General features: G+C 27.4%; 1 protein-coding gene across 1 annotated transcript; it reads right to left on the bottom strand.

Annotated features, from left to right (window-relative positions):
- Positions 1 to 6,686: 6,686 nt before the first annotated feature.
- On the bottom strand, positions 6,687 to 12,443 carry LOC101502326 (potassium transporter 1-like). The gene is made up of 9 exons (XM_004515170.4): positions 12,223 to 12,443; positions 11,457 to 11,700; positions 10,506 to 10,751; positions 9,798 to 9,848; positions 9,455 to 9,715; positions 9,328 to 9,380; positions 8,734 to 8,848; positions 8,391 to 8,645; positions 6,687 to 7,919 (listed from the first exon to the last, which is right to left on the bottom strand). Exons 1-9 carry the CDS (start codon positions 12,283 to 12,285, stop codon positions 6,931 to 6,933), a joined length of 2,277 nt encoding a protein of 758 aa, XP_004515227.1. The 5' UTR covers positions 12,286 to 12,443; the 3' UTR covers positions 6,687 to 6,930.
- Between the last annotated feature and the right edge of the window lie 389 nt (positions 12,444 to 12,832).

Genomic DNA, 12,832 nt, shown 5'->3' with positions numbered 1-12,832 from the left:
AATTTATAAATTATTTTACAATTTGATAATAATTTATAATCTATATTATTATCAAATTATTTTATAAGTTATTTTATAATAAATTTATAAATTATTTTATAATATTATTAGTCATTTACCAATGGTAATAATTTTTAATAAATTTATAAATTATAAAATTATTTTACAATTATTTATAATAAATTTAAAATTTATATATTATTTTACAATTTGATAATAATTTATAATTTATATTATTATCAAATTATTTTATAAGTTATTTTATAATAGATTTATAAATGACTAAAATTATAAAATATTCTTATAAATTACAATATTTTGTGAAACTCTTCATGTGTCATAAGTTATAAATTACAATAAAATAAATATCAATTATTTGACACTCATTGCTCCTCCATTATTATTGATAACGGTTATTCATCCATAAACATCTTCAAATTAAATATTGCATAGTATCATTACTGGAAAAAAATATTTTTTAATGAAATCTATAATATCTGCAAAATATATCACATGTCACTTATTAGATAAGTAAAATTAATATTTAAATCAAATAGAGAGATATAATTTAGAGTTAGGCCAACAATTTGTTTTTATATATTTTTTTATTATACTTATTACTGATATGGACTCAGAGAAAAATTTATATAATAATATTCTCACATCAAAAGAAATCTGATGTAACATATCTAACAAATACTCTTCCTCTTTCTTATTATCATATTTGCAATTTATTTTTTATTACATTTTTTTAATATAATATTTGATAAAACTATTCATATGTCATAAGTTACAAATTACAATACAGTAAATATCATTTATCAGTTATTCGACATTCATTGTTATTCCATCATTATTGATAACGGTTCTTCCTCCATCATTAATGATAACAGTTCTTCTCATGTTTTAACTATCAATTAATATATTGCGTCATTTTAAAGGTTTCTCCATCTCTTCCTCCATCATTACATGTTTTCAAACTTTTTTCTTTTAGATAAAAATTTATTAAAATAGACTATATATATTAAAATAGACTCCTACATCTTCATCAAATATTGTGCCACCTAAAAGCTCATGTGGCACATCTAAAAGTTCTGTCATGAGAAAACATTCTGCATATGTAAGTTTTCACAACTCCACTTTATCAACTCAAAAGAAAATCTCTTTGGAACCCAATTATTTTCAAAAAAGTAGATATAGTTGGAAAATTCTTTTTTTTTACACAACTTTTGAATGAGTGGTATTTTGTAACATATTATACCTATTTGCTCATTTTTCTCAAAATCTTGATTGTTCTTAGTTAGAGTATTGTTTTTGCAGACATATTTTAATTCATTTATGACATGAAAGTGTATTGGCTCCTCAAAAGACAAAGAAGATTGTCCACATTCAGCTTTATATGAGTGTTAGTATTGTGTGTTCGAGAGAAAACTATGTACTATTTATATTAAAAAAGTATTTGTGGTTTTTTTACGGAGATGTTTTATATTGTCAATTTTTTTTAAAATACTACCAATTTTAAGTTTCTACATATGTTTTACCTTTACTCAACCGTACATACGAGTTGTTTGTGAAAATTCTCAAATCATGTTGTATAGTAGTCTCATACTTAAAATATTGGAATTTAGATTTTTTACTTCTTTGACATGATTGTAATAAAATGAATATTAAATGACAAACTCATTTTTATAATTTTCTAACAATATTTTGACAATAAATTTAGATTTGACAACAAAAAAAGAGCATGATTAATTTGATTTTGTGGTAGATAATTACATATATTAATATTTATTAAAATACTTTTAAGATTTTTAACACTAAATATAATTTATGAATTTTATTTGTAGGATGATCTTCACTATGCAAAACATTTTACATATTTTCAAATGTGTATTTGGCAACTCATATATAATAATTACTCAAATAAATTCACTTGAAAAAAATACTCTACAAACTAAATAAGTAGATTATATTATTTTTTGAAATATTAAAATCTTATTCACAACTACTAATATGATGAAGTATACATATTCCGCACAACGCGCGGGTTATATTCTAGTAAAATATTAATATCGACTACTAGAAGCCAATCGTCAAAGATCAATCAGTTGCATTCCTAGATACACAACAAAGACACCTAGAGATTATTGATGAAAAAATTTACAATTGATTGAACTATGATGATTGAGTTGTAGTAGTCACTGTTGATGTTTTATACCAACATTTACAAAAAAAAATATTTTAAAGAAATGTCAATAAGTGTTGTTAGAAAATTTGTTAAAGAATAAAAATAAAATAAAATTTAGGAATATGTCTATTCAATGTTTTGATATTTAAAAAATGATATTGTTTACTTTAGTGGTTTGATTTGGAACATCAAAGGAGTTATACGTAGAAGATTCATAGTTCAATCTCTGCAACGAATATTTCTCTCTCCGGAATAAAATAAGATTTGGGAACATTAATATATATCCTATATATAATCCAATTTAACACATTCAGTTACTTTTTTTGGAAGGCTTAAACAAGAAAATGAATTAACGTTCAAAACCAATTAAACCAATTAAAATGATTAAATAAAATCAAATTAAATTTATCAATTGTAAGTGATGGTCAACAATAATATTATTGCATTATTTAATTAATTAATTTTTAAATACTTTTGAAATATCATAATATTCAACAATCTCCCACGTGTTTTAAAAATATTAAAACATTAAAAATAAGTTGAAAATGGATTAACAAGTTGGAGTGCGTCAAATTGGGTGTCTTTTGGGCTATGCACCAAACATAAACTAATAAAACTTAACACATAGTGACTTGGTGAAACAAGTTTTATAAACCATACACCCTTTGTGTATGCTAGAGGTCTACTAATTATACTTCAACCCTACAATTTTCATCATTGACGTTGGATTGCACAAATAGGTTGTGCGCACGCCTGATATTCACGAGTGTTCTAGAGATTTTGTTATAATCTCATGCAAGCACCACACTTGACACACATTTAGGTGATTTCATTGCATGCTGCAACTCATATAATGCTGCAACTCGTTTACTACTTTTAAGAGATATGAAAACTACTAAAAGTTTTAAAGTTTATCTTCTTAATAATGTAGTCTAGCACTCTTTACACCATAAGAATCAATAAAAACAGTAATACTAATAGAACTAACAAGTGACTTGTTTTCACCCATATGAACCTTCTTCGTGGGATCTCCGATCACAAACAGTAATACTAATTTCAATTGGTTAATTAATTCTCATTCTATTCGATTTTTATCACTAGCTTTTAGTTTTGTGAGAGATTGATCAAATTTATTTTTTACCTTTAAATTAGGTGTCTATTTTTCAAATAATAAACATAGACATATCTCACAAATAAAAAAGACACGAGTTTCTTCTATTAAGGAATATTGACTATGACATCTTTAATCAATATATCTTATATTGTCAAGTTTATACCCACAAATTCGACATCTATAATAAATTACACATGTTTATTTAGATTTCTAAACGATGTCATTAAAGAAAAATAAATTTTCATGTAGATTTATATAAAAGTCTGCTTGGATAACTTCTAATTAGAAGGATCATATTATGTAAGAATATTTTCTCAATAGAGGGATATAAATAAATTTAATCGCAAATTTATTCTCGTTTAAATAACACTCGGTTACCATCATTGCATTCAAATATAATAGTTATTCACCTTTTTCTTTTCTTCATATAATAGAGAAACTCTATTATTTGATTATACATGTCTCCTAATTAATTATTTCTAAGTGACACAAACTCACTTTTACGTAAAATCATTTATCACATTAAACCTTTAATAATTAAAATACTCATATTAAACAAGTCTGCTTAAATTATTTCTATGGATGATAAGATTTGTTCTGATAAGCAGATGTCCTTTTAACATCACTTTAGTAGTCTCAACCTCGAAACTGAAGCCTCAAATTCATACATGAAATAAAATAGTAACACAAATTAACCAAGACATCGGAATTATGTATAAGATTATATGGCTTAAAAATTAATAATTTATAATAAATTAATATTGAATAATATATTTGGCATCATAAAGAAGTGCATGCCGCAAAAAAATTGATACACCGTGTAAAACTTGGAATACATGCTTATCAAAATCTGGTTGTATTGCATATATAACAATGCCAAGATCTCAATTTGACAATAATAATAATAATAATAATAATAATAATAATAATAATAATAATAATAATAATTATTATTATTATAATAAATCGAGTAACAAATTAAATTAATGTTCAAAATTACATTTATTTTCTTAGAAATGCAAACTTAAATTTTCAAAATTTTAAAAAATTTAGTTTTTGAAACTTTCGAAAAATTTATGTTTTGAATTTTTGAAAATACTTAAATTTATGTTAAATGTAGCTTTGAAAATTTCAAATTAATTTAAATTTTCAAATTTTTTTGATTAATTTAAAACATAATTTTTCAGTTTTTCAAAAAAAATAAATAAAAAATTTCAAAACAATACAAATTTTCTGAAATAGGAAATTCAAAAATTGAGAAGGAAAATTTTCGAAATAAAAATAGAAAATTCTAGAATAGAAAATTTCAAAAAAAATAATGTTACTATTTTGAAAAAAATGTACATTTCAAAAATTTGGGTAAAATTCTAAATTTATGAAACTTTCATCTTCTCCAAAAGTTTTGAAATGTAAAATTACCTTTTGAAAATTTGGTTTTTGAAACTTTCGAAAAAGTCTATGTTTTAAATTTTTTAAAGTTCCGAAACATTACATTTCAAAACTTTTGTTGGAGGTGAAAGTTTCAAAAATATTTTATAAATACAATAAATTATATTACAAAAGTTACAAATTAATTCAAACTTTCGAAAGTAAACTCATTTTGTTTTTCAAAAATTTTATAATCAACCAAAGTTTTGAAAATTTTCTAATAATTTTTGCTAAAGTTTCGAATATATGATTAAAAATAAAATAAAAATCAACTTTTTATGTATAATAAAAAAGATAAAATAGTCTCTTTAAGTGTATTGGGGAGTGAAATGTTATAGGTGGAGGTGACAAGTAGAAAACTCTCCATGTTATCTTCCCAATAAACATTAAGAATCGGTTTAAGACATGATATATATATATATATATATATATATATATATATATATATCTGAAAAATGATATAATAAGACAGTGACATGATAAACAATTATCATATTCATATATGTACGTGGTAATCAATGTGACAACAATATTTTATTTTGTCATATATTTGATACACATCTCATCAATATAATATATATTATATTTAAATAATAAAATTACCATCGTGAATAACTACGTATTGGTTTTTTTCTAAATTAACTTATTATATTTTAAATATTAGAAATTAACAAAAATATTAAAAAATTAAATAAGTAATGAAATAATATTATATTTCAAACTATCAATTAAAATCACTAAATAAATAATTTAAAGTTTTGTAAAAAAATATGAGAAATTAAATAATTCTATTTTATTTGTTATAATATAAATAAAGATATGATATATATTATAAGTATACGGCATAAATATTCTTGTAAACAAATGATATTTATTTTAAAATTTCAATTAATTTATATATTTTTATAATTTTGAATACTAATTTATTAAATTATATAAAAAGATAAAATTATCCTTGTATCAATTATTTTTATATTTTATATTTGATTAGATTTACATTTTTATATTTTAAATTATATTTTATAAATTATTTTTATTTTTATATTTTACTATATTTTAATTTAATATTTAAAATTATATTGTATAAAAGTAATCGAGTAAATTACCGTTTTTACTGTATCTTGATTTCTAACCTAGTTCTGGATTAACTTATCATATAAAGTTAGTTTATAAAATACTGAATTGAGATAAAATATTATAACTTATTCATATTCTCTCTTTTATGATGTCAGATTAAACGAATCATAAATGTATACATTATCTTTTTAAGATATTGGACACAACTTAGCACTACATGATCTAAATCTAGGAGGAAAACTAAGCATTAGTTTATCTAAAGCTCGAGAGGTCAATTTGATGGGTAAAAAGTACCTTTATTATTGTGTAGTAAGTAACAATTTCTTTTATTTTTGTTGCAGGATATAGCCCCTTTATTTTGTCTCTTCACTAAGTGTTTCCTCCTATCCGAGCATTGTCTATTTCACTGCATTCAATACAATATGCCAAATAATATAGAATCATTTGTAGATGACTCTACGATCATGTAAATTCAATGCTTTGAACAAAACATAGTTAATGGTTTTGATGTGTATGAACCTTTTCATTTAGGAATAGCAACAACCAACATGATTATGGAAACTTAAAAGATATTTACCAAAATTTTGTTGGTAACTGCTATGCTTCTAATGATTACTCCATATCTCAACAAGTATATTTCTATATAGAGTAAAGGTGGAGTAAAAATACGGATTTGGATTACATGCAGTGTGACTACATGCAATCACACTAATCTCGATCGTTTAATCAAGATCAGACGGTCTCAATTTTAAGGCAGATTACGATTTTTTAAACAAACATTTCGATCCTAAATCTAGACCGTCTATTCTTTGATTGGACGGCTAACACGGTGTGATTCTGTACAGTCACTAAGTTGTCACCGCACAAAAATCTGATTCGTAAAAGTACAAAGTGTATAATGTATATATATATATATATATTCTACTCTTCTTGTATGAAACACTTTTTTGAATTACATTCTTAGATCCAGAATCAAAGACACTTAGAGATCAATGATGAAAAACCTAGAAGCTAATGATCTTTAATCATTGGCTAGTAGAAGTCATTGTTAATGTTTATGACCAACATTTACAAACTATCTATTTTTCTTCTATGCAAATACCTCAGTATAATAAGGTTAGAATTAGACATGATAAACCATACCAACTTCTAGCAAAGAAGTATGAGCTACTTCCAACATAATATCAGGATCTCTACAATTTTTGCTTAGAAAAGCATAAACAAAATCTATTCCAAATTTCTTTAGAATGGAAGATGATTTTTTTGCTTCTGCATAGGAATGTCCAACTATATAAGTGACACCTGACTCCTTGGCTTTTAAAATCTGCAAAGACTCAACTTTATAGGACTCTTGATGAAGATTTTGTCCATCACATGAAAATGGTAAGAATTTTTTTTCACAACATGACCTATTCATCAAAGTATGTTGTGAAGCATCAAGGTCTTCCACATTTATGTTTCCATCATCTATAGTTAATTCTTGTGTTTGTTCTCGAACACTTTCTTCTATTTCTATAAACAGTATTATTGCAGATACCAATTTATTCTCAAAATTGTAGTTCTCTTGTTGCATATCTTTGTAACCATATCTGACGATGCAACGAAACATGTGGTACTCCTTCGGACCGATCCTACTAACGACCAATCTTTCATTTTCACTGACATAAGGGACTTGAACTGATTTAGCACATACAAAAACCAACACCTGATGGAATGCCGGTAAATTTGTAACAAAATGACCAAAAATTGCAGGGATACCGGAGACAAGATTACTGAAAATTAGTCCGATTCCAGGGACGCGGACCATGCCTAAACAAGGTCCTAAGGCTAACATCTTATTCATTGAGACCTTGTTTTCCACATCAAATTGGTGTTTTTTCATTTCTCCATAGTTCCATGTGTACATTATGGCCATAATAAAGAAAGATAGCAAAATTGGGATCCACCCTCCTTCATGGACTTTGCAGACAGAAGCTGAGATGTAAAGTAGTTCAATAGATCCAAACAATAGTAAACATGTAAGTGCTTTTATTACCCCTTGTTTCCAAACAATGATGATTACTAGTGTCATCAAGCATGTTGTCACAAACATAACAGTTGTTATAGCCAGACCTACAAACCCATAAAAATAGTTTAAGTTTAGTTTTCAATACTTTATAAATTCAAATAAGTTTAAATATCAAAAATATATCACCTTTTGCCTTTTAGTCCCTCTAATTTTCTTTTATTTTTATTAATCCTTGCAAATATACCACTTTTGTTTTTTGTCATTGTTGTTTTGCTTTAGTCCCTGTAAATTTTTTTCATGTTAATATATTGAGTATTTGATTTTTGTCCTTCCAATATGTGCTACGTAAAGACTAAAATGAATATTAGACATTACAGGGACTGGTTCCAATATGAACAAATTTTATAGGGACTAAAACAAAAAACAACATGAATCAAAAGTAAAAAGTAGTATATTTGCAAGGATAAAAAGGTAAACAAAAAATTACAGGAACTAAAATCCAAAAGTGGTATATTTTTAGTGTATTTAAACCTTCAAATATTGTAGTAAGTGAACACAATGGAAAAGGATTGTACCATATGCATGACCCATCATGTTTGTATCCCTTAGGCCAATTGTGACAGCTAAACAAAGGCACATTAATATCCAATTGATTTCTGGAATATAAATCTGTCCATATATTTTTCTAGAAGTATGAACAATCTTGACGTGAGGAAAACAATTTAATGCGCAGCACTGGCTTATGATAGAAAAAGTTGCAGAAATCACTGCTTGACTTCCTACAACAGCAGCAAAAGTGGCCACTATAAAAACTGGCCAAAATACAGCTTCTGCATAAAAAATTGTGGCACAGTTAAACTAGAGAGCTTATAAATAATATTGACATTTTTGTGGCTTCTTAAAGTAGTAAATCCTTGCCTGGTATGGCTTTGTAGAAACTTCTCTGAATGTCATAATGATGCTTAGAGAGAAATGCAGCCTCACCCATGTATGCCAAAATTAGGCAGGGATATACTAAACATGTGAAAGCTATCTGAGATTAAGAGAAAAACTGTTGAGCATATTTCATTTTTTGTATGGTAGACTAACATACTTGGATCAAGTTAGTTAATTAGTTCTATAGATTTAAATATCTATTTGCCCCCTGCAAATATACTGTTTTTTATTTTTAGTCCTTGTAATTATTTGTTTTTGGTCCTTGTTATTTTATTTTAGTCTCTAAAATATTTGTTTATGTTGGAATTGATCCCTGTATTATGTAGCATATTTGATTTTAGTCCCTCATATATGACATGGATAATAAGGACTGAAGTGAATAAAGACATTACAGAGATCAATTCCTATATAAACAAATCTTTCATAGACTAAAAAACAATGAAGGACCAAGCAAATTATGGTATATTTGCGAGGATTAGAAACAAAACAATGTTTTCATAGGGACTAAAAGCAAAATATGGTATATTTATAGGGGCCAAAAATATATCTAAACCTTACTGTATACTCTAAATTCACCTTTATTGAGAGTGCAGAAAAATGACCCATGTCAGCATACATTGTCTCCACCCCTAAGACAGTATCACCATAGAAAATTAATCTCATAGCTTTTTAGCTGCTAACAAAATTAACTAACTTATAGTACCTGTGATTGAAAGTACCACTCCACCTAATGACAACCATCCTTCAATGCCAGTGGTTTTGAGAAGCCTCAACATATAGAGTGGAGAAAGTGCGCGGTATACTTGTCTGTTCCATCGGAATATGTTGTATATACCAATACCACTGATACACAAAAGCCATGCTGCAACAACTGGGGCAAACATGAAGGCAACTCTATGTGTTCCATGATGTTGAATGGAGAAAAGGCCAACTAAAATGATACATGAGACTATAACAACGTAATCTGCGCAAATCATCATGTAGAGTTTAAAATTGTGCATTGAATAGATATAATAGTAGTAATGATACAAGTTTTGTTGGCTTACTGTCATGGAGTTGGTTTATTTTAACTTGAACTCCTGAAACTGCTGAAAATACTGAAATGAGGCATAAAAGATGGTCATTGACCCAAAGGATAAATAGATACAAAACTTTGTACAAGATCAACTCTTGAATAAGTATATTTTCTTTGAACAGTTCAACTGTTTAATCTTAAATGTGGTTTTGTCTGATAATATTAATGAGAAATAATCATTTCTAGCTATTAGTAATCAGCTAAAGCTCTATTTGGTAAAAAGTACTGGATGACAGATAAACTAGTAGGTTGGATTTGAACTGTTTGGTAAAATTCGCGGTTGAACTAATTAACTAATATAAATATAAAACAACAAAAGTATATTTTTAATTAATATTTAACAGTTTTTAATTACGATAATGAGGGGAAAAATGAGAGAGAATATGACGCTATGAGCTATAAGGCCAAACATTACATAAAGTAACATCTCAAAAAATGCTATACGAACTTATATGCTATAAGCTAGCTGTTTGGTCTGCCTAACAGAGCCTTAAAGCTATAATTTAAGGAATGAATATGCGTTTCGATGAAAATGCCAATGATTGATGACATACTTCATTTTAAATAAGACCAAGCTCCATTTTACTTGTACAAGCAAGAGCTGAAGGTGATAGCTTACAGGAATCATGAAGTAAACATCATAATAGAATCTGAGGAGAGGCTGCTCCTGATGAACTACCTGATATTGCAGGAGTAATCACACCATCACCAATTGTCATACATGTTCCCAACAGAACAAAGATCAGAAGTCCTTTCTGGAACCTAGGGTGCTTTTCAAAGAACAGCTTCAAAAGAGAAGATTGCCATGTATCTGCAGAATTTTCTGTTGAATAAGCTGATAAATTCTCATCTGTAGGTTGTTGATTAGGCAAAATGCTTAGTCTCGCGTGTCGGCAGAGAAGTGAGTATAATGCAAAGGTTCCTCCTGCATAATAAGTCAACAATTGATTCTAACAAAGATTTAACTAATTATCTTAAGGAACAAAAGAAATTCTTAGAATCTCATGGACCAAGAGATTTCTCTTGATTTGTACCAGTTAGAGACAATAGTTGAAGTACATGACATGAAATTTATATTGTCAAAATGTGGTGTAGTAACTTAGAGTTATTAAATTAATCTTGAAATACTTTCTTTACTAATTAATTAATAATTAATCATGTTAGACATGATTAAGAACTAAAATTATGCTCATAATTATATAAAGTCAAAGAGAACTAATTAATAACCTATGTAGCACCGACACTTCAGATTGAATATGTGTCTAGTGTCTGACACGTTTCAGTGTCCGACACCAAAACAACACCGATATATTCAATTACTTTCCTTATCTTAAATTATTATAAGTGTCTACGTGTGAGTGTCGTGTCTAGTGTCTGAGATTGTGTGAGTGCTTTATAGTTAATGGCATAAAATATTATTGCTTTTGTCATTTTTCTATCCATATGGAAAAGCAAAATATATTCAAAGGTCATTTATGTGAATTTTGGTGAGTAAGAATGTGATTAGCAAAATAATAATGCATTCTTGATAAGTAATTATAATTGACTTGACTTAAACAGCTTAATTAAAAGTCAAAGGAACTAAACAGACACACACCAAAAGCATCATAATCATGACTGAAGATTGTACCTTCCCCATTGTCATCAGCAGACATCATAATGAAAACATATTTGAAGAGAGCAATAATGGTAAATGTCCAGAAAATAAATGAAAGCACTCCAAAAATTTCCTCATCATCTTCTTTGAGGCTCAATTTCCCTGAGAATGAGGTCTTGTATACATAAAGAGGAGAAGTGCTAAGGTCACCATAGACTACTCCAAGACTTTGGTAAGCCAAAGTAAGCACATTTACACAAGATGTCCTCTTTAAATTCTGGTACATGAAACCAAGCATAAGAAATTAATCATATATATTGTATATACACATTTAACTTTCCTTAGATTCTATATGACAGTAAATAAAATTTATACATTAAGAATCTGTTGGGCACACAAAAGTGAATTCTCCCCTCCCCCTCCAAATGAGTTTTCTCCATACGTCAGAATCAGAAATCGAACACCTGACCACTTGCTTAAGGTGTTTGACTCTCTTACCATTACCACTTAGACTAACCACATATTGTTTCAATGCAAGTAATACTAATCCACTAATTGTCAATGCAATGTTTGAAACCCTATTTAGCTCCAAGTATAAAACATGTTCATGGAAGTTTCACAACCTTAAACATTTAAGAGAACAAATGACAAACATGAAAGACACTCACTCAAAAATGACTATTTACAAAATTGTTCACTAAAGAATGTTGACAAGACAACATGCAAGTATTTAAGGGGTGATAGTTCCATAGTCAAAACTTCATAATGTAGAAAACAAAAGGAGGAGGAAAATGAGTACCTGTTGAGATATTCCATGTTCCACAAATTGCTCAGAAGGATTCATGGCTGAAAAAAGATACATATAATAAAGGAAAGTGAAAGTATAGAAGAAGCAAAAGATGAAGTGAGTAAGTAAGAATGATGAGATAGAGAATATATAGAAGAAAAGTTTGGATGGAGAATAGAGGAAATGAGCAGTGGAAGAAGTGAAGTAGTAAGAAGGCAAGTGGTGTGTGTGTCCAAAGAAGTTGTAAAATGCATTCAATGCTCTTTAACTTTCTTTTGTTGGACTTTCATTAACCAACCTAACACCTTCCCCTCATATTTTCAAAATGAAATGGTAAACAACTTTTTCTTAACTCTTTTTTTCTGCTCAAATTCAAATAGTATTTTTTTTTTAAGACTAGTGTACTGTGTTCATGTTGATTTGGATAAAGTAGAGTTTATTGAGTTCAATTAATTAATTTAAAGTAAATGTAAATGATAAGTCTATACTTCCTTTGTATGCATGGTTAATTTATGTATATCCTAAATAGCATGTTCAAGTTTCCTCCACTTTAAACCATAGAGTAAAACTTTAAACCATAGAGTGAAAGTCAACAATAGGCTCTATTGTTTGGTACTCACAG

Source organism: Cicer arietinum, chromosome 8, assembly GCF_000331145.2.
Source record: "Cicer arietinum cultivar CDC Frontier isolate Library 1 chromosome 8, Cicar.CDCFrontier_v2.0, whole genome shotgun sequence".
NCBI classification, from domain to species: Eukaryota; Viridiplantae; Streptophyta; class Magnoliopsida; order Fabales; family Fabaceae; genus Cicer; species Cicer arietinum.
Note: the sequence above shows the minus strand (reverse complement) of the source record. Positions and strands in the feature narration are given on the sequence as shown.

Coding starts and splice junctions, on each gene's coding strand:
- LOC101502326 (XM_004515170.4), bottom strand. CDS start 12,285: ATGTATCTTTTTTCAGCCATGAATCCTTCTGAGCAATTTGTGGAACAT. Junction 11,701..12,222: donor AACATGGAATATCTCAACAG/GTACTCATTTTC, acceptor TTCATGTACCAG/AATTTAAAGAGGACATCTTG. Junction 10,752..11,456: donor TGCTGATGACAATGGGGAAG/GTACAATCTTCA, acceptor CTTATTATGCAG/GAGGAACCTTTGCATTATAC.